The 24,814-nt window shown below is 42.7% G+C and overlaps 5 protein-coding genes across 5 annotated transcripts; 2 read left to right on the top strand and 3 right to left on the bottom strand.

Moving 5' to 3' along the window:
• Positions 1 to 938: 938 nt before the first annotated feature.
• On the bottom strand, positions 939 to 1,672 carry LOC135434391 (uncharacterized). Its single transcript, XM_064690963.1, has one exon. It carries the CDS (start codon positions 1,620 to 1,622, stop codon positions 939 to 941), a length of 684 nt encoding a protein of 227 aa, XP_064547033.1. The 5' UTR covers positions 1,623 to 1,672.
• A 4,644-nt stretch (positions 1,673 to 6,316) lies between these two features.
• Positions 6,317 to 6,886, bottom strand: LOC135434390 (uncharacterized). Its single transcript, XM_064690961.1, has one exon. The coding sequence runs from the start codon at positions 6,884 to 6,886 to the stop codon at positions 6,317 to 6,319; it is 570 nt and encodes a 189-aa protein (XP_064547031.1).
• Positions 6,887 to 8,553: 1,667 nt separating this feature from the next.
• Positions 8,554 to 9,534, top strand: LOC135434389 (uncharacterized). Its single transcript, XM_064690960.1, has one exon. It carries the CDS (start codon positions 8,554 to 8,556, stop codon positions 9,532 to 9,534), a length of 981 nt encoding a protein of 326 aa, XP_064547030.1.
• Positions 9,535 to 12,714: 3,180 nt separating this feature from the next.
• Positions 12,715 to 13,871, top strand: LOC135434388 (TBC1 domain family member 5 homolog A-like). The gene is made up of 3 exons (XM_064690959.1): positions 12,715 to 12,789; positions 13,005 to 13,535; positions 13,614 to 13,871. Exons 1-3 carry the CDS (start codon positions 12,715 to 12,717, stop codon positions 13,728 to 13,730), a joined length of 723 nt encoding a protein of 240 aa, XP_064547029.1. The 3' UTR covers positions 13,731 to 13,871.
• A 6,645-nt stretch (positions 13,872 to 20,516) lies between these two features.
• On the bottom strand, positions 20,517 to 22,135 carry LOC135434386 (uncharacterized). Its single transcript, XM_064690958.1, has 2 exons — positions 22,090 to 22,135; positions 20,517 to 22,027 (listed from the first exon to the last, which is right to left on the bottom strand). The coding sequence occupies exons 1-2, from the start codon at positions 22,133 to 22,135 to the stop codon at positions 20,517 to 20,519; spliced, it is 1,557 nt and encodes a 518-aa protein (XP_064547028.1).
• Between the last annotated feature and the right edge of the window lie 2,679 nt (positions 22,136 to 24,814).

The following is a 24,814-nucleotide window of genomic DNA, read 5'->3' as shown; positions in this document are numbered from 1 at the left end:
TGTTAGGGCCTCAGCTTTTATGGCCATAGGCATTTCTTGTACTACATTTACATTTTAAAGATATTTATCAGCGGCGCGTTTATTGAACAAATTTAAATATTTATTTGATGCGCGGCGGCAAACTGTCACCAGAGCAGCGAGTCGACAAATTGACAAACGGACAAATTGATGTTCAAAATGTTAAAAGCTCGTCAAATACATGGACATATACATATATATGCGTATGTATGTGCGTATGTATGTATAAAGCGCGTTTCATTTCGGCATGCAGAAAACTTTATTTCCAGCGTCCTGGGCAATTATCGGTAACTGACAAGTCTGCTTTTGACAATTGTGTTAATGAGCCTCAGCCAAATGTCAATTTCAGTTGAAAAATCGGAAACAAGCCCCCGCAGCGAAGATGAAAATCTTTTTTAAAAATATCATTATATACCAAAGATATAAATACGGACAGCTTTTGTTAACAGATTGGCAATCATTTTGTGGAGTCTGAAGTATCTTTAAGAACTTTTAGATTTGAGATATAGATATGAGAAATTGGATATAAATACTCCACTTTTATGTGTTCCATTTTATCTTATCCAAAATCTATCTATGGAGTTCGATTTACATAACTTTTTCATTAGCATATAAATTATACATTTAATTTGAAAGAATTATTGATTTTAAATCTACTTGAGTTTTAAATTTAAATAAAATATATCATATTTCGTATACCTCACTTCGTTTTAAAATATCTGAGTAATCGGAATATGTATAGTACACTTTCATATATTGTATTTCATGTTGTCCCAAATCTTATCCGAGATTTACCTGCAATGGCATTCGATTCACTAAGCTCTTACAAAAGCATATTAAATTCTATTTATATTGTGTGCCAGTTTTACTTTATTTTTAAATAAACCTTTTTATAATCATTTAAGTAGAATAAATCCTCTTTAGAAGCAGACAATGCCCAGTGGAATTATTTTCTTGCAGATCTGGGGCTGGGTCGTCGTGGTTGCCTTAGTTGGGCGTCTGGTTGGCCTGGGTGTAGGACGTCCGGGCTTCGGGTAGCTGGGCTTAGGGTAGCTGGGATAAGGGTAACCTGGATACGGATAGCCAGGATACGGATAGCCAGGATAGGGGTAGCCAGGATATGAACCGGGATGACCAGGGTAGCCAGGATGTTGTGGATGACCAGGATGTTGAGGATGACCAGGATGTGGATGTGCTGGTGGTGGTGGTGGTGGTGGTGGTGGTGGTGGCGGTGGTGGTGGCGGCGGTGGTGGCACTGGATCTTGGGGATCTTCGGGATCCTCCGGTCTTGGTCTGGGATAGTGCGGATAGCTTGGATATCCATAGGGCCAGTCCGGGTAATAATCCGGATAGCTGGGGTAACTGGGATAGCTGGGATAGCTGGGATAACTTGGAGAGAAGGGATATATCAAAATCCGCTTTTGACCCTGACGTGTCGTGTCAATGGAGTTAAGTTCCTGATCGGCTTCACTGCTCGGATCATTCAGGTAATCATCTTCTGTGTAAGCATCCTGATCCTCGATGCTGTCCTGCTGAACATCCTTGGCCACAGCCAAGCCGCAGCAAAGTGCTATCAACAGGCAGAGAGCCAATTTCGAGCTCATTTTCGCAGAGTTTGTTTCGAACTGATTAATTGCTGGCTTGTCATTTGTATTTATACACTTTTTGTATGATTGCACACAAAAGGCGTTCGGATTTATTGTGGGATAACTTCATTCACATATCACAGATCTGACAGATTTCTGTTCACAGCCTCTGCATAAGGCGCGCTGGCAACGCCCAAAGTGAAAACTTTTTTGTGGCCAATTTCAAATGCGAATCTTTGCGACATTCGCATGCAAATCAGTTGAGCTATTAAATTAAAATCAGTCTAGAACATATCGGAACTCGCCCTCTTTCTTCGAATGTAAAACCAAATCAGTCTTAACGGGTTTTTTTCTCGAGCCATATACCTAAATATATATTTTAATGCCAATGTAAAAGTAAACAACGAAAGAAAGCGTTCAAGAAATACTTTCATGGATTTGATGTCGTAGATTATGTGCGCTTTAAGTTGGAATCATAATTATATATTACGTAATTTTAGCTTGGAAAAAGGTACAAATATATCTTTCTGCATAAAAGAATTTGTCTTGACTGACTGACAGACCGGGATCACTGCATAGTCTAAACGGTTAAGGTTTTTGAGATTACCATTTTCACATGAATTTCAGCCAAAAATAACGTTGCCAGATTTGATTGCCAGATTGATCTAAGGGTCAAACCATGTAGAAAAAGATAAACCTTATGAAAATCGGATAAGAAATGACCGAGTTGTGGGGGTGGGAAATTTTGACCTATGTCTATAGAGGATATTTGAGGCTACCATTTTCACATGAATTTTGACCAAAAATGATGTTGCCATATTTTGATACCAAATTGATTTAGAGGCCAAACCATGTAGAAAAAGATAAACCTTATGAAAATCGGATAAGAAATGACCGAGTTGTGAGGGTGGGAAATTTTGACCTATGTCTATAGAGGATATTTGAGGCTACCATTTTCACATGAATTTTGACCAAAAATTTTGTTGCCAGATTTAGATGCCAACTTGATTAAGAGGCCAAACCATGAACAAAAAGCCAATTCTCTTGAAAATCGGATGAGGATTGACCAAGTTATGGGGGTGGGAAATTTAGACCTATGTCTATATAGGATATTTGAGGTTACCATTTACACATGAATTTCGACCAAAAATAACGTTGCCAGATTTGATTGCCAGATTGATCTAAGGGTCAAACCATGTAGAAAAAGATAAACCTTATGAAAATCGGATAAGAAATGACCGAGTTGTGGGGGTGGGAAATTTCGACCTATGTCTCTATAGGATATTTGAGAGTACCATTTTCACATGAATTTCAGTCAAAAATAATGTTGCCAGATTTGGATGCCAGATTGATCTAAGGGTCAAACCATGTAGAAAAAGATAAACCTTATGAAAATCGGATAAGAAATGACCGAGTTGTGGGGGTGGGAAATTTTGACCTATGTCTATAGAGGATATTTGAGGCTACCATTTTCACATGAATTTTGACCAAAAATGATGTTGCCATATTTTGATACCAAATTGATTTAGAGGCCAAACCATGAACAAAAAGCCAAACCTTATGAAAATCGTATGAGAATTGACCAAGTTATGGGGGTGGGAAATTTCGACCTATGTCTATATAGGATATTTGAGGTTACCATTTTCACATGAATTTCGACCAAAAATAACGTTGCCAGATTTGGATGCCAGATTGATCTAAGGGTCAAACCATGTAGAAAAAGATAAACCTTATGAAAATCGGATAAGAAATGACCGAGTTGTGGGGGTGGGAAATTTCGACCTATGTCTCTATAGGATATTTGAGAGTACCATTTTCACATGAATTTCGGCCAAAAATAATGTTGCCAGATTTGGATGCCAGATTGATCTAAGGGTCAAACCATGTAGAAAAAGATAAACCTTATGAAAATCGGATAAGAAATGACCGAGTTGTGGGGGTGGGAAATTTTGACCTATGTCTATAGAGGATATTTGAGGCTACCATTTTCACATGAATTTCGACCAAAAATGATGTTGCCATATTTTGATACCAAATTGATTTAGAGGCCAAACCATGAACAAAAAGCCAATTCTCTTGAAAATCGGATGAGGATTGACCAAGTTATGGGGGTGGGAAATTTCGACCTATGTCTCTATAGGATATTTGAGAGTACCATTTTCACATGAATTTCAGCCAAAAATAATGTTGCCAGATTTGGATGCCAGATTGATCTAAGGGTCAAACCATGTAGAAAAAGATAAACCTTATGAAAATCGGATAAGAAATGACCGAGTTGTGGGGGTGGGAAATTTCAACCTATGTCTCTTTAGGATCATTAAGGGTACCATTTACACATGAATTTTGACCAAAAATTATGTTGCCAGATTTAGATGCCAAATAGATTTAGAGGCCAAACCATGAACAAAAAGCCAAACCTCGTAGAAATCGGATGAGATTTAAACGAGTTATGGGGGTTGGGCTGTGCGTTGATCAGTCAGTCCGTCAGTCAGTCAGTCAGTCAGTCAGTCAGGACAGACAGTTTTATGTATAGAGGTTATGAAATGTATCAATCATTTACTTTACAGATCGAACAAACATGTATATAAACAACATTTGCTTCAATTCAAATAAGAAAATGTGTTTTTCTTAAATTTTAATGGAAGTTTTTGCTTTTGCTTCGACAAGACAAAATATGTATGTTAAACTAATAATATAAGGAACGAGAGCAGGAACGAGCTTCGAGCATTACAGGGCGAATGCATTGAAAAGTGGAAGCAATTTGAGCGAAAAAGTTTCTATCTGAAGTTGTTGTTAATTTCAGTTCAACAATTTCGGTAGAGATTGCATTTTCAACACTCTACATTTGCCTCTTGCGAAGCCGGATAATTTCTTCTAGTTATCAACAAATTAGTGAGAGATACATTAAATTTTTTGTGTATTCATTCGTTTAATTTATTTATAAATTTCTTCCTAATTATCGTCTAAATATGTGCACACCTTGCCAAAGGGAATGATCACCTTGCAGACCTTTGTTCTTTGCGAATCTGGTCTGGGTGTAGGTCTTGGCCTGGGGCGAGGATGAGGATGAGGCTCAGGGTGACCTGGATGCGGATAGCTAGGATACGGGTAGCCAGGGTAGGGGTAGCCAGGGTAGGAGTAGCCAGGGAAGGGGATGCCTGGGTAAGGAAAGCCGGGAAAGGGGAAACCAGGATATGGGTAACCAGGATAGATAGGATATGGATAAGGATATGGATGATGATGTTCATGTCCAGGATATCCATGACCGGGATACCCATGACCGGGATATTCATGACCAGGATATCCATGACCGGGATGTCCATGTCCGGAATGCCCATGACCGGGATGTCCATGTCCGGGGTGTTCGTGTCCGGGATGTCCATGTCCGGGGTTTTCATGTCCGGGATGCCCATGTCCGGAATGTTCATGACCGGGATGTCCATGTCCGGGGTGTTCGTGTCCGGGATGTCCATGTCCGGGATGTCCATGTCCGGAATGTTCATGCCCAGGATGTCCATGTCCGGGGTGTTCGTGTCCGGGATGTCCATGTCCGGGGTGTTCATGTCCGGGATGTCCATGTCCGGGATGTCCATGACCAGGATGTTCATGTCCGGGGTGTCCATGTCCGGGGTGTCCATGACCAGGATGTTCATGACCGGGGTGTCCGTTTCCGGTATGACCATTTCCGGAATTACCAGAATCAGCTGGTGGATCTGCCCGCGTTGCCAGAGAAGTCTTGACGCCCGTCGTTGGATAATATGAGTTGGGCATATTCCAGTAAAAGGGATACGAACTAGGCACCCCCTCACGCTTAGATCCAACAGTGTCCGTGGCATCCTCATCTGGGCTGCCGACGCTGGCTTCCTCCTTGATGGTGCTGGGATCGTTGAAATATTCTTCGGCAACATACACATCCTGATCCTCGATGCTAGCGCTTTCCAGCTTGTAGACCGTCGTCTCAGCGTCATCCGTGGCCGCAGCCAGGCCGCAGCAGAGCGCCAGCAGAAGGCAGAGAACAAATTTCAAGCTCATGACGAGAGCAGACAGTTGGAACTGATTGACAGAACATTGTACTTTAGTTTATATACTTTTAGTTTGCGAAAGATGAATCCGTTACAGTTATGCTCAATGTTGTTTGTACTGAGCACAAAGGCTACGCCCAATGTGGAGCATTAACATGAAAATCAGTTAAGCTTCTTAATGAGCCAGCTTAGAACTTGGCTGCATCTGAGCTCGGCTGTGATTGCTCTGAAGATTGACTTCTTTTGCAAATGATTCATATTTAAATAATAAACTTTAAGCTTTCAATTTATAACCAGATAATGTGATAACAAAAAATGATACAGTCTTTCGTGAAGAATTTATTATGCTCCATGAGAATTTAAATTAATTGGCTCCGTGTCAACTTCTTAACTGTTTAGCATGAAGTTGTGGACCAATCGGTGAAAGAGCAAAACTTCGGCTATCAAATGCAAATTTGGAATGATTCATTGAAACAGATTCGATTTCTAAAATATAAAATATTTGCTTGTAAATTAAAATGAATTATTACTGCGCTGATTATTAATTGGTTTGAATTTTGAAACTTTCCAAGTAACTTTTACTAGCACAAAGTGAACCTTCGAACTTATAGCTCGATTATATATTTAGGTTTTTCAACCAGGTCGTCTGCAAATTATTAAAAGCCTTTGTTTCTTATTTATATTGTATATTTATCTAAGTTTATTGGTCGAATCATTTCTAATCAGCATAAATGCCGGTGTGCAAATAAGACCGACGCCTGGGACTTTTATGCAGATTCTTTTGGACTCTGGCCTTCGTGTTGCTGGGTGACTGGGATTAGGATGGCTGGGATACGGATAGCCTGGATAAGGATAGCTCGGATGTGGATAAGGTTCAGGATGCGGATGATGTGTAGGTTGAGGACTATGCGTAGGATGCGGACTATGTGTAGGATGAGGCCTATGTGTAGGATGTGGACGATGTGTAGGATGTGGTCCTGGAGTCAGATGCGGTGGCTCTGGTGCAGGTCCCGGTACGGGCGGGCAGGGATAGCCCGGATAATAGTAGATACGATTCTGATAGGTTATATTGCAATAGCCTGGTTGCCACTGTATTGCCTCAACTGCATATTCGTCCACTCCGCCGCCCTCGACGAATATATCTTCCTCATATGGCTCCGATGTATAGTCTTCGTCGTAGTCCTCCTCAAGGGGCTGTGCAGCCGTAGAAGCCCAGCAGAGCGCCAAAGCCATTAGGCACAAGGCCACTTTCGAGCTCATTTCGTAAACGCTTCTTTCTTAATGTCCGAATGCTCTCTAGCAAATACGTTTTTATAGACAAAAGGTATGTATGTATATATTAAATGGCCACAGATTCAGCCAATCGATTCCACACTTAACCCAATTTCGCCAGCTAAGGGCCTAATATGAAATATCGCAAACGAACTATTCTTATGCAAATCAGCTCAGCTAATTTAGTCAGCTTAGAACACCCAACAAATTCCACAGTGATAGAAATCAAAGCATGTCAAATCAACTTTTTGTCGGCGCGATGAATATTTATTCGTATATGCAAATCGTGATCACAAACCAATTAATGAATGACTGGCAACATGTGTTTGCAGTTCGTTTAAGTTCTACAGCTGTTTAGTTTTATTTTTATATCAAAACTGATTAGATTTAATGGCTCCGAAATGTTCACAGCTTAAGAGTTAATAGTTTTTTAATACCCGCGCTAGGGGTAATAAATTAAGTTATGCGAAGAATGAGTGCACAAAATGTTGGGCGGCTTTTAAGTCGCAAATTTACCAGGTGCTTGCCAGTGCTTAGCCGGAGGATAACTTATCTCTTTTTAAGAGAACAAATTTAGTTTTTTTTCTCTCTAATTAAATAGAGTTATGAATTGCATGTCTTTAGGAGTATTTTATCTACGGCATCTAAAGAAATAAATGTTCTTTCTTTTTAAAGAATATAATTAGCTTACTTTTCTAATAACTTATCAATTCTTCTTTTCTAATTTATTTAATTTAATTGCTGAACTTTTAGTAACTGGCATAAATTGTTTTTTTGACTTTTAAATATCTAGTTCACAAATAAAGAGCGACAAATAATTAGAGCATTAGTTAGTCTCACAGCTTATAAAAGTTTGAAAGGTTTTGCAGAATTGCATTTGCGATATTTTAGTCGCAGTCTTTAGTTTCGTGCTGATCTCGCAAGCTGCGCCTCAAATGGAGAACTTGGCAGAAGCTTGGAAGTATCCAATGATCTATAATCGAAAATAAACCCAGATAAAACTGAGTACAGACAGCTTGAAGAAACAATCTGCAACAATTCGCAGCTGGTCAGTTTTGGCTCTGAATGAGTTGCAGCTGCAAGTTACAACTTACAATAAAATCTTGCAACTTACAATAAAATCCTTTGCTGCCAGGAAATATATTTCTGCCAATTAATCAGCAACACAATAGCCCAACTCCAAAGCTCTCTTGTTTCTGGCCAGCATTTGAAATGGTTGTCACGAGCTGGGCATAAACGATGTGACCCAGCTAATTAGCTAAAATGATTCAAACTTTCATTCACACTTTTGATGACGCAAACAGCCGCGGATTATGCAAATATTTTGTTATGTTTTCGTTTTGGATAAAAATAAATATAAAAATAAAGAATTAAAATCTCATTTGTGCAAATATCAACTATGACATGGTCAGAAAAACAAAAAAAAAATCTGCGATTAAGTTATGCACATATTCGATAGCAAATTAATATACATTTCTCAACATAAAGACAACTGTCAATAGTTTAGATTAACATTTTTAATAGGTTCAACTTTAATGAACTACGAACTTAATGTCAAAAGGCTGGCACGCCTTTTAGAATCTATATAAGTAGATGCCCTGCGGTTTCTGTCGATCAGTTCTGTTCGCTTGTCAATTCGCATTGATATGGGCAGCATGTTACGATATTGTTTTTTATTGCTGTTGCTCTGTGCTGTGGCACAGCAAACGCAGGCGCTGAAGGTTTTCGCCCGAGCTGCTTTGCCCATTTCGGCGGAGGAGGTTGACGACGAGGAGCCGTCGCCGGAGGCACGCGTCTTTTCGATAATCAGAGATTCGGATAGAGAACAGCCACCGCGATATCCCAACTATCATGACGATAGGCCAATTATTATACAGTCGCCGCCGCCGGCGCCGCCGCCGCAACAGCCGTCGTATCCACCACCACCATCGTATCCGCCGCCGCCGCAATATCCATCGCATTCGCCGCATCCGTATCCGCAACCCTATCCACAGCCCTATCCGCAGCCATATCCGTTCCCAGTGCCCGTGCATCATCCGCCTCCACCACCGCCGACAATCATTAAGCCCATCATTAGGCCGCACTATCCACGAGCACGTCCACGTCCACATCATCACTATGGACCCGGTTTTGGGGGCTACAGTTTTCCACCATTCATCAACATCACCTACTCGCCGGTGTTGTCCTCAGGCATAACATCAACCTCAACCGGAGACGCCTCGGACGGCACACGCTCTGGCCTAGACCAACAGCAGTTGAATTATTTGGCCCAACTGTCCCAGCAGCTGCTGGCCCAATCCATTGGCTCGCAGCCCCAGCTGCTGCAGTACCCCAGCCAAGTGGCAGCAGTGGCGCCCAATAATCTAATCTATCAGCAGCAGCCACAGCAATACTATGCACCGCCCACGAACCAACTGTTTGCCATCAATCTGGACGAGACGCAAGAGGAACTGGACGAGGTGGAGCCTACCCGGCCGAAGAACAAGCCCAAGAGACAGCAGTACGCAGTGCGTCGCTCACAGAAATCAAAGAAGAAGCACAAGAAGAACAGAAATCATACAAAGCTGGTCTATTTGGCCCTCGAACCGGAAGCCGAGGCCCAAGCTCAGTCCACGGTAATGCAGGAGGTCGCCTAGATCGAAATTCTGACTGAATTACATTTATGTCATGTATCAAATGTGGAAAATAAAAAGAAATTTATTTTAAAATACAATTGTAATAGTAATTTTGCGAATTTATTTGGGATGAAAAGATTTTGATTGTGCTGCACATTGAAATACTTGCGGAATGGGAATATTTGTTGAAGGGCTCTTGTATAATTTATTCTCTTAATTGTTTATATGACAACGTTGGGAAGAAATACTTGGTAAATAATATTATTTTTTTGTATGGAACAAGCCAATTTTAATGGAATTATTTCTTATGTGTGTCTTTATCAAGTTTTTATTCAAACTTCTTGATGGCGACAAAAAAATACTTTAAATATTTTTACGAAAAATAGTTTATTGCATATTGCGAATAATCCAAATATTTTATAAGAGTTCAAACATTTCTATCAAATTAAATATTTTTTAAAAATGCCCTTAAAATAAAATAAATAAATTTAGCACAAAAAGCTTAACAACTTTTTAACAATTTTATAGTTAAACTTCAATTATTCCATAGACAGATGAAAATGTAAAAAATAAAAAAAAATATATATAAATATATATATAAGGAGATAATAAAAAGTTAAAAATTTTAACCCCTGAAAGTATTTTTGTTCTGATCGAAATGCAAATTAATTATTTAGGGCGTGACCCGAGTTCTGTTGATTTAATTCTTTTTGAAAGGAGGCGTGACGTCAGCCGCAAATTAAATCAAAGAAATCAATTTTAATTGGCTAATTTGTCAATTATTTATGCAAATCGAGTGCGAGTTAAAAAAAAATCCCAAAATATGGGCAGAAATGTAGTCAACGGCATGTTATAAAAGGCAGGGCCAGCTTGTTAACTCGGGTCAGTCAGTGACGATCAGTGAACGCTTTCAAGATGTCAATTCGCCAGCAGCTGGAGCTGCTGCTCCTGCTGGCTATAACGCTGGCAACGGCCACAAATGGGGTTTGGGCGCAACAGGAGCTACGTGAAGCGGATCACAATAGGCTGGTGCTGGATCTGCCGAGCATTAATTTCACACGGATCTATAATGAAGTGCCGCTCATCAATCTGGGCAGACTCTACAGTCGACTCTTCAACACAACCAAAGAGAAGCCCGTCGAGATGATGGAAGTCAAGCCGGAAGAAGCTGTTGGACAAAGGCAAGAGCCAGCACCTCAACCTGTTGTTGTTGTGCCATATCCTCTCAACGGATATTATGATCCTGCCAGTGAAATACAGCGCAGCAATCAAGTTCTCAACGTACAAATACCCAATCAGCCAAACGGACAGCAATTGTTCGGCGGCTTTGGTTATGCCTATGGACCGGGTCCGGGTCCGGGTCCGGGACCGGGACCAGGACCAGTTCCCGCACATGCTCATGTTCATGCTCACGGACATGCTGATGAGCATGGCTCCGGTTCTGGTTATGGCTATGGCTATGGCTACGGCTATCCTGATTATGCTCAAATCTATGGCTCAAGCAATTACAATAGCCTGCCCGGCGTGCAGGTGCTGCCACAGCCCGTCTACAACCCAAATGCTGGCTTCGCAGCGCCCAATTATTACAATTATGTGAATCTAAACAATGAGGCGATACGCAGAGGCTATCGCAGGCGCGGCTATGAGCTGCACAATGCCGATTTTAATGATGGCCGCAGCCAGCTCTATGCAGACTTTGCGCCCTATCGACAATGGCTGCAAAGGCAGTCGCAGCAGCAGCAGCTGGCCTACGAGGATTATGACGAGGAGCAGGAGGACGGCTTGGGCTTGGCCAATGAATACGACGAGGCTGACGATTATGGCATCGATGAGTATGCTGATATAGATGAGGCCGATTATGGCGATGGCGACGATGACTTGTGGCGCCAGGCAAATGCCGGCTACAAGCCAAAGACCAAGACCAAGTTCCAGCCGGACAGAAAACTAAAGTCTCGCCGCAAAAAGCAGCGACTGGCTAAGCATCGATCGAAGCGAATTATTTATTAATTAGTTAGTGTGTAAATAAATGACTGAAAGACCACATTTATGAGTTGCTTGGCGTTTTTTCTTTGTCCGGGTGAAATTTATAAAAGATTTCACCTGTCTGCTCTGTTTATCCGCGCCATTAGCATTTATGTGGAGCTCGGAGCTCGGAGCTCGCTAAATATGCAAAACCGCTTCCAGCTTCACTTAGTTGGTCAGCGAACTCGCAACCGATATGAAACCACAAGCTGCGCTCCAAATTATTGCTCTGACCACGCTCTGGGCGGCCGTCCATGCCCAGCCTGGGCAGGTGGAGATGGAACGGATACAGCCGCGCACGACCTTGCCTCTGCTGCTGCTGCTGCTCGGCAATCCGTTGGCCTTGCCACAGCTGGACGTGGCTGTCGGCGGCGGTGTCGGAGTCGGCGGCGGCGGCGGCGGCGTGTTGCCCGGCATTCCCATAAGACGAGCACAAGATGAGGCCACGATAACACGTATGCCACCTCAGGTGGCTGCCGATGCGCCGCCACAGAACGATGCTAGTCCAGATGCCAATGCCCAGATACGTGAACAGTTCATTCAGGGCGTGCTGCAGGGCCTACAATCGATGGCCGCCAACGGAGGAGGAACCGGCCCCACCATACAGCCAGCTGTGCTGGCGGACCTGCTGCAGCAGGTGATGGCCGCACAGACCACCAAGGCGCCGCCGCCGGCAGCCGTTGAAAAGGAGGCACAGCTGGCGAGCCATGATGATAGCGGCAATGACAATGACCCCGACTACGATTACATAGACTTTAAGAATGGTTCACGCATCAAGTACGAGCTGGATAATAATCAGCACTTAACTGATTCGAGGTATTCGAATAAAACGCTGCAGCAGCCAACACGAACAGCAGCAGTAGCTGTAGCTCTGCCGGTCTACAGCTACTATAGACCACAACAGCTGTACGCTATCTAGAGTTTGGTTTGTGCCGATCGCAGCTCTCGTATTTATTTTGGCGATAATCAGCAAAGGTTCGTTCTAACTCGGCCTGCTTATCGCCTAAGCCCATAAAGTTGAGTTGCTTACAAATTGTTTTTATTGTAGTCATAGTCAAAGTCTATCAAGTTGGACGTTCACATATATATATAAGCAGTCGAGCTACGCTTTGGACAGTTCAGTTCTGCACGCGGTGCTAAGACGTGAAGTCGCCGTTGAATAAAATTTTTTTTACAAATATGTTAATTAATCGCGTTTGGCTTTTACTGGTGCTGGCCGGCCCTGTTTGGGCTGAGTTACAAATAAAGGTCCCAGTATGGAATATACGCGATATTTATAACCAAATAACTGGAACTAAGAAGCAGCAACAACAACAAGAGCAAAAGGAACAGGAACAGGCAACTCAAAACTACAACTTCGATTTATACAATGCGGATAACTTTTACAATGATTATTGGAATTACTATAATTACTACAACAATTTGGCTGCCTACAATTATTACCTGTATCAGCTTAGTTTAGCTAACAGTCGGCCTACAAGGCCAACTACGAGGCCCACTGTAAGGCCAACTACGAGGCCCACTACAAGACCCACAACTGCCATGCCAACTACATCGACAGCTATTCCAACATCCACTGGAACACCAACAACTTCGACAGCTATTCCAACATCCACTGGAACGCCAACTACTTCAACAGCTATTCCAACATCCACTGGAACGCCAACTACTTCAACAGCTATTCCAACATCCACTGGAACACCAACAACTTCGACAGCAATTCCTACCTCAACAGCTATTCCCACCTCGACTGCATTGCCAACTACCTCAACAGCTATTCCCACCTCGACTGCATTGCCAACTACCTTACCAGCGATGTCCACCTCAACTGCATTGCCAACTACCTCAACAGATATTCCCACCTCGACTGCATTGCCAACTACCTCACCAGCGATGTCCACCTCAACTGCATTGCCAACTACTTCAACAGCTATTTCCACCTCGACTGCATTGCCAACTACCTCACCAGCGATGTCCACCTCGACTGCATTGCCAACTACCTCAACAGCGATTCCCACCTCAACTGCATTACCAACCACCTCACCAGCGATATCCACCTCCACTGCATTGCCAACTACCTCACCAGCAATTCCAGGGTTGACGACCTCCACGGCATTGCCCACTTCACCAGATGTTTCAACCTCGACAGCTCTGCCGAATACAGTACCCCGTCTTGTGAACGACAAACTGGATAGTTTTAGAATTCGAACTCCTGTAAACCAGGCCGAGGATGATGTGTTTTCACCCAATAATGATGATGATAGCTTCGCTGATGTTCAGAACGATGCTGAACATCCTGCTGTTACTATAGAACCCCAAACGCAATTTGTGCGACTAAGTGACACAAATGGAAGGCCTTTGATATTGTTAACACCCAACCATAAGCCGCTGCGACGCCGCCTCGTGGGCGCTCGTCCGGGCTACACCTACTACAAAGCCAGGCCGAGCCCGACTCAGGTTTAGCCAAGTTAACTCGACTGCAGATCACTAGACTAGAAAGTTTCTCAAGTTTGTGATTGGCAAAATAAGATAGTAAAATGATTTGTAATTTATTATATGACACTTTTTAATTTAACCAAATATAAATAAATATAATATAAAGCGATTATCTCTCGGAATAGTTGGTATCGGTTGCTAGATCTGTATAAAATCTTTTGAGTTTCGACAACATCAGCTCATTATCAAGTCAAAGTCTCAGCTGCGCAGTCAACAGGAGAAAATTAAACACCCAAAATGTTGTTGAACTCCGTGATCTTGATACTGATAGCAGCCGGTACGGCATGGGGTATATCGCTTAAGACCGTTGAATATACTGTCCAATTACCTGTTTGGGATCTAAGTCAAAGCTACTCACGCGTAGTGAATGAATTTAGAGGCACATCGAGCCGATGGTCTATGTATAGAAAAAAACTGGAAGATCTGAGCGATTACAATCACAACTATTACTATGATCCGCTAACATGGATCAACTACAACTCAAGCGCCGGTAACAAACCCAACCCAGGAAACTAAAAATTTAAAGAGCTATGATCAACCTACGCAGCAGTTGGGGAAGACCTCAGCTTCTGAGACTCAGCTAGATATAGACCAAAAGAAGACTCCAATACATGAAGACAAGGTCGATTTAGCGCCACATCCAGCCTCGTTGATATGCGCTTTTAGTCCATGTCTGTGTGGCCAGCCCGATGATACGCTTTTGGTCAAAGTGACTGACGAATTTGGTCAACCTTTAATCTTAGTGGCACCCCAACCAAAGCAGAACACACACAGAGATTAACTAAACCCTATTGAGCTAATTCGTTTCAATTTCATGGAAGAGTCTACGTCAAAGCACAGCCGCACGCGCTTAAGCTCATTCGACTAGAAAGTCGTTTAAGCCTTATGCATGTATTAACTTTATGAATACTTGTAATGATAATGAATAGAATTTGAATTTATCTACGATTAAGAGCAATAAAACAGAAGATGTTAAGTTATGATCAGTCGATTAGTTTGCATGCCTTTGTCTGTAAATGGAGCAACTGTATAAAATCACAGTGAACTGTCGCCGTTGAAGCTCAGTCCAGTCGCAGTTGGCATCTGGACAAAATGTTAGCTTATAATCTGTGCTTATTGCTGCTAGCAGCTGGCACATCTACGGGCATATCTCTTAACATCGGTGAATATAGACTGAAGCTACCCGTACTGGACCTAAGCGATTCTTACACGCGCCTAATGGACATCATCAAAGGAACAACGATAAGATTACATTTGTTTGACGATAAAGAGAAGGAGTCGAATAATTACGAGAACGAGAACTATTATCCACCACCTTGGATATATTATCCACCACCCGTGCCAGTATATCCGATTCCACCTCACCCACCCGTGCCAGTATATCCGATTCCACCCAACCCAACTTGGCCGCCCCACACCACACGTCCAACCCATCCTCCACATACAACTCACCCAACTCCAACAACCACAGAGCCTACAACAAATCCAACGGAACCCACGACTACACCTAATCCTACCGAGCCACCGGTAACAGAGACCACGCAGATTACTCGAAAATCAACCACACCAATGCCCAGAAAAGCTTCAAGGAAACGCCTAAAGACTTACTTGATCGTACCCAAACGATATATTAAGTGACCTGCTCTAAAGCCAACAGCTGGCCTCATTAGTCTAGAAAGCTCTTTAATTGTATTTTTAAATCAAAGCCAGCTGAATTTAGATAAAATAAACCAATAAGCCGTTGAGCCGTCGACCTGGTCGCATTTCTGTATAAAATCTGTTGCACCGGCTTGGGTTCAGTTTAGTTTTAAATGCGATGCAGCGCTTGTCGGTGGTTGTCGAAGAAAGTGATACAAAAAAGAAAATGCTTCACAGTCTCGGTTACCTTTTCATAATGTTGACTACAGCTGCTTGTGCAGAGCCAGTTGGAATACTCCCTAAAGTGGTGACATGGCATACATCTGGCAATGAGTTGGCTTATAATAATAATGGATATATTTATCATGCGATACTTCCACCACCTATGAAACGACCTGGGTTTTACCCTGTGCCAGTCTATGCAAAACGTAAGGTCCGACATCCTCAGCAACACCTCCTTTAACAAATATTGCTCCTACAACTCCAACAGAGAAACCTCCTAGAAGACCTCCAACAACTTCAACATCTCAAGCGACACCTTCAACAAATCCAACAGAACCCACATTTAGAAGACCAACTGAAATCACCAGGTTATTGAGTGAAAGCCAGGTTCAATCACATGGACAATCTTACAACCAATATCCATCTTATCCTTACTGGATCTATCCTGTGCCAGTTTATGCAAAGCGAACTGTGCACATACCGAAAAAATCCTCTCATCCTACGCCAACAACTTCAACAACCCAACAGACAACTCAAAAAACGCCGGAATTTCGCAGGGTTTCCAGTCGCTCACAAACAACGCCTATTCCGCATGGATTAAATGAAAAAGGGAATTCTGAAAATGATTTCAGGAGCAAGTCACAGTTAGCGCAGAAAGATCTATTCTCATTTATGTGTAGTTTCTATTCGAGAGCTTGCAGACAACCCACTACAGCACGGTAAATTCCTACACACTGAATAATATTCCAAATGAAGATATCTTTTTGAAGTGGAAACCCTAAGCCATTGGTGTTAATCTGCACAGCGGTGGTCGTGGTTTAAACAAGTGATAATCGTCGTGTATTGTTTTTAATTTATTGTCAAACCTAATAAAGTTTTCTTGATGCGTTTGAATATGAAGTGTCGCCTTGGGCAACCATCAATCATCGGCATGCGACTTGTTTCATTTCGGGTTAACTCCGTCCATATAAAAGCACTTGGCTTTAGTCGCTGTCAGTTAAGTTCTGACTTAGGCGCGTCTTGTAGCACTATCCCAATCGATTACTATAGAGTTTGCTTGTGATGTTTATAAGTCAGGCGTGTCTTTGGCTCTTGTTGGCGGCGCCCGCTTGGAGCCTGTCAAATGTTGATCGCAGCCAGTTGAGAATGAATATTCCAGGTTGGGATATAAGCGATTTGTATTCGCGCATAACGAACGCATTTAGTGCACCGCACAAGAAGCAGAAGGTACGCAGACAGAAAGTGGATCCTGCTGCCATCGATGATTACTATAACAACTATTGGGAGAACTACTATTACCATAATCCGCCGTATGTGGAATACTTGCCTTGGCCGCGTCCGCCACCCAGACCTAGACCCCGACCAAGACCCACACGCAGACCTAGACCCACGACGACCACAAGAAGACCTCTGACTAGTACAACAGCGGCTGCCACTACAACGACGGTCTCTACAACTACCTCAAGCACAACTCCTGCCACTACAACTTCAACCACCACAACAGCACCCGTAACCACGGCGTCGCCTCCAACAAGCACACCGCCTCCTTCAAGCACACCGACTCCTACAAGCACATCTCCTCCTACAAGCACACCGTCTCCTACAAGCACATCGCCTCCTATCACCATCATCACAACCAACCAACCTGTCCGGGAATATATCGTATCGAACTTCGCTGACGATTATAGTGCACCAGAAGCTGAGCTCAAGCCGGAGCAACAGTTGTCCCTCAAATCGCGACCGCAATCTGTGACCTCGCTGTGCCATTATCATCCCAAGCTCTGCGATCAGCCCGACGAGGCGCACTTTATGGAACTAACCGACGGCAATGGCAATCCACTAATATTGATAGCTCCAGCTACAACTACCAAACGACCGTTCAGGCACACATTGAGACCCACACGCAGATATAAGAGTCAGCGAAAACACAGCAAGAATAAAATTTATATAATAACACCTAAGGCTAAGCGAAAAGCATCCAACATTAGTTTAGTTCCAAGAAGTCGCTATCATATATGAAATATAATAAAATATGAAAACAAGTAATTATGCACATTAGATAACTTGGCTAAATTTCTGCGCGTCGGACTAACGAGCGAGCAGTTGACGGTTCAACTCCAGCATCAAATTATCCATTTTTAGTTAACTTGCTGTTGAGCGCGTGCTGGGAGTTTAAGCAGCTTTTTAACACTGGCAATGCAGAGTAAGGTAAAATGATTCATAGGAAAGTTAAAACATATTCCATGTATCTCACATAACTTTGATAAGGTATGCGTAGATATTAATTAGGTCTTTCTTAAGTTCAAGAGTTCAAATCTCATAGACTTTCATTTTCATAAACCTCTCTTGAACGAGTTCGAACGGGTTTTTGTTGGGGTTTCAGCACAGTTGAAACTATTTGCCAGTCGGAATCGAGCCGCGAGAGCAGCTGGTACGGTACTTAGCCGAAGGTGTCGCAAACGCCATGTGCGCATTACGTGGAACTTTATTTTGGCTGCTTATACAATTGGCCATACGCAGCGAAGCTGTTGCCCCGCCCAGCCTCGAGGCACTGCAGCAAATACCGCAATTAAGCTACGACCAGGTGGCGCTCATCGCTGGCAATGCGACAGCCCGTTGCCAGCTGATGCCGCAGCTCTGCGACTGGCAGCTGCATCTGTACGAGGGCCATCCATTCCGTGTGGAGCTGCCCAGCAACCACGGAGCTGCAGGCGAGGAGGCGGAGGTGGAGGTGGTGACGCGGCCAGCCGCTGGCACTGGCAGTGCTTCTTCAATTGAAGCCCCAGACCTGCCGCTGCTCAGCTTTGCGGTGCCCGGCGTCAACAACAACCACGAACTGCTCATCTTTGCGCAGGTGGAGACGGTGGCCAGGCCCAGGCCCAGGCCAAAAGCAAAAGCAAAACCAAAGTCAAAGTCAAGGAAAAGAAAGCGTCTGCTCAAAATGCTTATGTAAACAATAAGCCAAGTTCAAAAGTACCGCTACGGCTGCTTAAATTCAATAAATCAAAACAAGCTAATAAAAAGTAAATAAAAAACAAAAAAGGCCACTTAATTCATGATAGTTGCCAGCTATTCAGTAGCCGAGTAGCCCGGAGGCGATCACACGATAAATAAAGACTATTAGCTCATTAATGTCCAATTCACGCCAAGCGCCAACTGGAAGCCGTTCGACCGCTTTCAACTTTAACCCGTGACCGGGCGCGTGTCACAGCTGCTGACCTGGGCCAAAAAAAAAAACTAAACCAAAACAAGAATGAGAAGCTCTTTGTGGCAAGCCGAAGATTAAATACACTTGTAGACATAAAAGTGGCTTATGAGTTTGTTGTAGATATCTTGAAAAGCTAAAAAAAATGAAAGATTTTTCCAATAACAATTGTATCATAAAGTAGTCCGATGTTGATACGAATCTATATATATATATATAGATATATATAATAGTTTGAATCTATAAACATATTAGATTAAATATGAATCTACATACATATTACAATTTATTAAATACTTATGCCCAGTTTGGAAAAGATATTTTGAAAAACAAAAAAGTTGTTCATACAAGAAGTTTTCACCGATAATTTCTATGATATAATACCCCGACTTGGTCGGGTCCGACATATATTCTCTCTTTAACAGAAGGGACATCTAGTTTGCATAGAAATGTCCTATAACGACTCGGCTGATCAGCAATATATATACTCTTGATAGGTTCTCAGATCCTCGCTGACAAAATGAACGTACCCCATTAAAGGGTATATTTTATTCACATTTTATTTGGCGTGAACTAAGCCATCTTTATGCTCGTCTTTTTGTTTGTTTAATTAGATATTAATAAATTAACTGTCAAGCAGCATTTTAATGAAGTCAACGCGTTGTCAACGCAACAGCTTTAAAATCTTTCGGACCGTAGAGAGAAACCCGGCCGTAAAGGTCGCACAAATAAAGCACAATAGCTTATTTATTATTAAAGAGATTTGCATACTTTAAGCTGTGGCAGGAAATGGGTTAGAAAGCGCAAGTGAAACTCGCTAAAAATCATTCATTAAATAATAAAAGCGCAAATAAATATTCATTAGCGAACTTTTGACTTAAGGATGCGCGTGTATACAAGCTATCAAATATATAAACGACACGGTTCAAAATTTTGTTTCAACTATTTTTGGAATTAAAATTTTTATTTTTAATAAAATTGAGTTATTTCATCTCCATGCCAGGCCAGACTCAGAACTATTAAAACTTTTCAAGCTGCTTTAAATTTAAGGTTCCCATAACTTTTTTAAATTTCAATCAAAAATTGTTTACTGTGCATTCAATCGTAAAAAGGATACAAGTGAATACAAACTGTTAAATTGAACGGGAAACTTAAGAAGTTTTTAGCTTTCATTGTTGCGCTTTTACGATTATATTTTATTTATATTTTTTATTACCAAGTCCGCAAAACTTACATACTCGCTTGTCGTAATCAACACAAGGAACCTCCAAGCGGAAATTCAATTCAATGCTGGACAAGACCAACCGACCCCCCGACACCCCGACTGCCCGACACCCTGGCCAACCTTCAAAAGCTAGCTTTTGGCTTGGGCCCACACACACACACACACACACACGGACACACACGGACACACCCGGTCTCATATCCGCTGGGCACGCTCGTCGTCCGCCTCGTCGGCCATGCTATCATAGATGGTATTCAAAAATTTTCTAATTTCCGCATATGGTAGTATGTGCCACCAATTTGTCGTAGTTTCGATATCCTGCTCATCAGCAGCTGCTGCTGCACTGGGTCGCCGTTGAGCGCCCCTACGCTTCCCTTTGCCCTTGCCGGGCATTTTGTTACCCTTTTTCAGGATTGGCCTGCGTGTGGCAGCCTGGCTGTTGATTGCCATGGCCGGCGCTTTGACATCTGCTCTGGCAGTCGTCAGCTTTTCATCAGTTGGAGCCGGGCGAGCCGTACTCGTTGGAGCGTCGGAGTGTGGATCACTTGAAGCATTGGGCTTTGTATCAATTTCATTTGGTATCTTGGTTTTTGTTTGTGTTTGCCTGCGCTTGGACTTCAGACGAAGAGGCTTATCTGCTGCTCCGGCTACAGCTCCAGCTCCAGCTCCAGTTGGTCGCTTGGTCTCTGTCTCTGGATTTGCTTGGCCATCATTGTCATTGGGCCTGTCACGTTTCTTGGCAATGGCAACGTCATCAACGCTCTGACCCTTCTTTGACTTCATCTGCAACTGATGCGCCTGCTGCAGTTGCTTTTCCTTCTGCTGCTGCATCTCGCTTGGCATCTCCCCCTGCTGCTGCCCCTCCTCCACTGCCTGGTGCTGTTTTACCTTTAGCTGCTGCTTCTTCACCTTCTGCTGTAGCTGTCCCTCATCCTGCTCCTGCTTTGCATTGACAATAGTCTCCAAATGCTGCTGCTGTCCTGGCTCGACAACTGTTGTTGCTGTTGATTCCATTTCGATTGTTGTCGCATCATTTGCTCGCTTTTTGCTGTCATTTGGCCCTTTGGTCTTCTTAGACTCCTGAGCTGACTGCGACATAGCCTCCATTTTGGATTGCTCCGCATTCATAGAGCTAATTGCTTCAGTGTTCATCACAATTTTGTTGGAATCGACCTTCTTTGTTACCACCTCATCCTCGCCGAGCACAGGTAATGCCAATTTAACATTCAGTGGACCCTGCTGCTGCTCCTGCTCCGTCTCTTCCTCTGTCTTGGGTTTGTCCAGCGTATTTATTAGCACAATTTTCCTGTTGCCCTTGTTTTGCACGTGAAACTCGTGCGAATATATATTCGCTTGATCCGTACTTAAATTCATTTGCAGCTTGGCCAACTGACGGTTTAGGGCAGCTAATGCCGCCGGTTCCAGGCTGCCTCCGAAATCAGCACCCGATTGTCTTGACTCTCCATTTGGGGGCGACGACTCCCGGTCGAGATTCCTGTATTGCGCCTTTGGCAAGGCCCGGAGTCGACTGCTCTGCGCAAGCTGCTCCAGCAGCTGGTCCATGGGCAGCGGGTGGCCAGCTCGGGGCAAATGTCCCACCAGATTCACCATCGGCTTGTTGTACGCATAGGCATCCACATCGAAGGCGCCATGGACGGCCGCGCGTCTCCAGTGCTTGCGCGGAACCTGGCTAAATTGGGCCGTAGCTGTAAAAGATTTGGCTATTAGCTGGACTTTCACTGGAAACCGTTTCGTGTGTCTGCTTTACATGCTGCCAGGCTGATGATTACCAATATTAATGATTTGGCCAGCATAATTTGGGCGTTGGGCGTGCCGTTCTGTCAGCGACTAAACCGATTTCCGCACACTCAACCAATTTTATTGCCCTCCAATTTGGGTCAGTCGCAGATCGAGTCGTCGTCGCAAAGGGGCTAATTTGCATATGAACAATCAAGCGAAATGTTCTAAGAATGTGAAAACATTGTCCAAATATCCCCCACCCAAATAAATTAAGAAAAACAGGTTTCGCAAATGGCCACAAGCAACGGCACTTTTGAAGCCGTGACGATTTGTGCTGTGAATACACTCAGAGAAAAACTAAGTGCTAAATTCGGATCCTAAACTTTCAAGAATATTTCGTATTTCGTAAATAAATTTGTTTAATAATGTATGTATGTAAATTCTTACGTCACCGATAACTGTTTAGAAAAATTAAGTTTAAGCTAAAAATACTTATTTTAAGAATACGCACACTTAAAATAACCTTAATACCTTTATATTATTGTGTATTTCGAGCTTAAAAAGAAACTTGAACTAAGCTCAGAAAATGTAAAGCCAACCTTTTGACATATTTTCTTATTACAAGTGAATAATTCTATTAATTTTCTTAAAGTGTGCTTTTGTTAATGCTGTTGACCATAAAACTTGATTGTTATGGAAACAAGAAATGGCCGTGTCAGGCGCTGACACGCTGACCTGTCGCAGGGCCTTGACCAATTTGATTTTTATGCGCTGCTTAAAGTCTTAATAAAGCCCCAGCGAAAGGTGAAAGTTCAGATTAACATATCAATGCTGCGAGACAATAAAAAACACACACACACACACACACACACACAATGGCTGGGCGAAAGGAAAGTAAGTGCCGAAACATTCCGCAGACATTTCACTGAAAATGTCAAAAGACAAATTGCATTGTCTGACAGGAATACCCCTACTACAACAGCAAAAAAAGAGTGCAATTCAATTTCGCTGGCATTTTGGGAATTTATTTAGCTATGAGAACATGTCAAAAACAGTTAAGCGAACGCCCCCGACAAAACAAAGAGAATTCCCTAAAAACAGAAGAAGAAAAAAACGAAAAGACAAAACGAAAAGAAACCCCGAAGCAAAGCAAAGCAAACAGACAGACAGCTTGCACTTAGAGCACTTAAGATAACTGTATCTTGAGACAAGTGCAGGCCCAGGTCCAAGCGCTGATGATGTCCACAGTGGGATGAAGATTTATGAAAACTGTTGACAGTTGGTGCTGCGAACCGTAAACAGTGGGCCGCAACCGAACGAAATTTGCATGCGGACAATGGTGCAAATTGCAGAAATGGCGTTGCCAACGAATGCAGAGGCATAATGCACAAAAGAAATAAGATAACGAAAGAACAGTTATCGTTGGCGTGCCGAAAATTAAATACCCTAGCAAGTGCATAGCAGATGTGTAGTATACGCTTATATACTTGATACGGTTTTTATACTCTACTCCCTTTTCTGCGGATCATTTCTATAGGAGAAATATTTTTTAGTAATCGGAGTCGATCTGATTATATTTTGCCTATTTATGCCTGTTGCAATTTCAATATACCCTTTTTAACTCATTTGCAATGCTTGCAGGGTATAAAAATGCGATAAAAAGAAAAGAGCAACTGACATGCAGATAGACATCATGACGGACAGGCACAAAGGCAATTGCAGCATGTGGGGGGAAGATGAAATACCAAGCCCAAAGTGAACGAAAACAAAAGGCATAAATGAAACTCTTTTAAAAATGCTTATTTTTTGTACAAGCCGCACAGGGTACTATGAATGGTTTGTCTATTATGCAATGCGAATATATATGTAATATATTCAAATGAAACTTACCTAGCACTTATTCACTTTTATTTATTAATTTTACACAAACACCACAAAAAAAAAAAACACGCGCACAAACTACGGTTAACATTACGCGAGTATGTAAGCAGCTGAGTATCGATAGAAAACCAATAACTATCGTTTATAATTGTGGCCACGGCCTGTTGTACGACACGAAGCAGCAGAAAGTTCACATTAAAATCACAATTAACAAACTCAATGCGTAGTGAGACGTAAAACGAGACAAGCGATTGATTATTTTATTTATTAATATCTCATAATTACACACAAACTCCGCAATAATGAACGCGGCCAGTGAACACACGTGCAAGCGATCCTCGACTGCATGCGTTCATCCGCAGTATCGATACTATTGGCCAGTAATCGATAGCTGCTTGCGTTGAGTACATTTGCCGCAGTGACCGCGAAAAGTTGTGATATTTTCTTATTGTGCAAAGTTTTCATTAAATTGTGTGTGTGTGGATTTCTTAAAGTGTGCGCTAACTTGAAAGGGTATCTGAGGTACGCAACTTTGCGGCATTGTTGTAATAAAAGTTTGCTTGCAGCGGGGCGCATAAATGCCAACTATGCCACTTGAGTCCGCACTGGAAAGAGGCTGCAATCAGCAGCGGTTGTTGACAGTTGTTGTTGTTTTCTTTCTTTTTTTCTGTTTTCTGTTGCCTGTCGGTGGACTTGCACTGTGCATTCTTCCAGGCGACTGGAAGGTGCCTGTGCAAATACAATAAGTCAGGGGGCGTGGCCAAAAGTTAAGTGGATAAACGATGATTGTGAAAGGTTTGTTGTGGGTGGAGGAGGAGGGGGGGGGGGGGGCGTTTAAGACAAATAAGCGCCAGCGTCTTAATTAAGCAACA

The sequence above is a fragment of the Drosophila montana genome, unplaced genomic scaffold, assembly GCF_035044405.1.
Source record: "Drosophila montana isolate Dmon_TW-CO22-7 unplaced genomic scaffold, ASM3504440v1 contig_3319_1, whole genome shotgun sequence".
NCBI classification, from domain to species: Eukaryota; Metazoa; Arthropoda; class Insecta; order Diptera; family Drosophilidae; genus Drosophila; species Drosophila montana.
The sequence above is the reverse complement of the archived record's forward strand: the minus strand, read 5'-3'. Positions and strand labels throughout refer to the sequence as shown.

Coding starts and splice junctions, on each gene's coding strand:
- LOC135434391 (XM_064690963.1), bottom strand. CDS start 1,622: ATGAGCTCGAAATTGGCTCTCTGCCTGTTGATAGCACTTTGCTGCGGC.
- LOC135434390 (XM_064690961.1), bottom strand. CDS start 6,886: ATGAGCTCGAAAGTGGCCTTGTGCCTAATGGCTTTGGCGCTCTGCTGG.
- LOC135434389 (XM_064690960.1), top strand. CDS start 8,554: ATGTTACGATATTGTTTTTTATTGCTGTTGCTCTGTGCTGTGGCACAG.
- LOC135434388 (XM_064690959.1), top strand. CDS start 12,715: ATGTTAATTAATCGCGTTTGGCTTTTACTGGTGCTGGCCGGCCCTGTT. Junction 12,790..13,004: donor AGTTACAAATAAAGGTCCCA/GTATGGAATATA, acceptor TTTAGCTAACAG/TCGGCCTACAAGGCCAACTA. Junction 13,536..13,613: donor TCGACTGCATTGCCAACTAC/CTCAACAGCGAT, acceptor ATTGCCAACTAC/CTCACCAGCAATTCCAGGGT.
- LOC135434386 (XM_064690958.1), bottom strand. CDS start 22,135: ATGCTGGCCAAATCATTAATATTGGTAATCATCAGCCTGGCAGCAT. Junction 22,028..22,089: donor AATCATCAGCCTGGCAGCAT/GTAAAGCAGACA, acceptor AATCTTTTACAG/CTACGGCCCAATTTAGCCAG.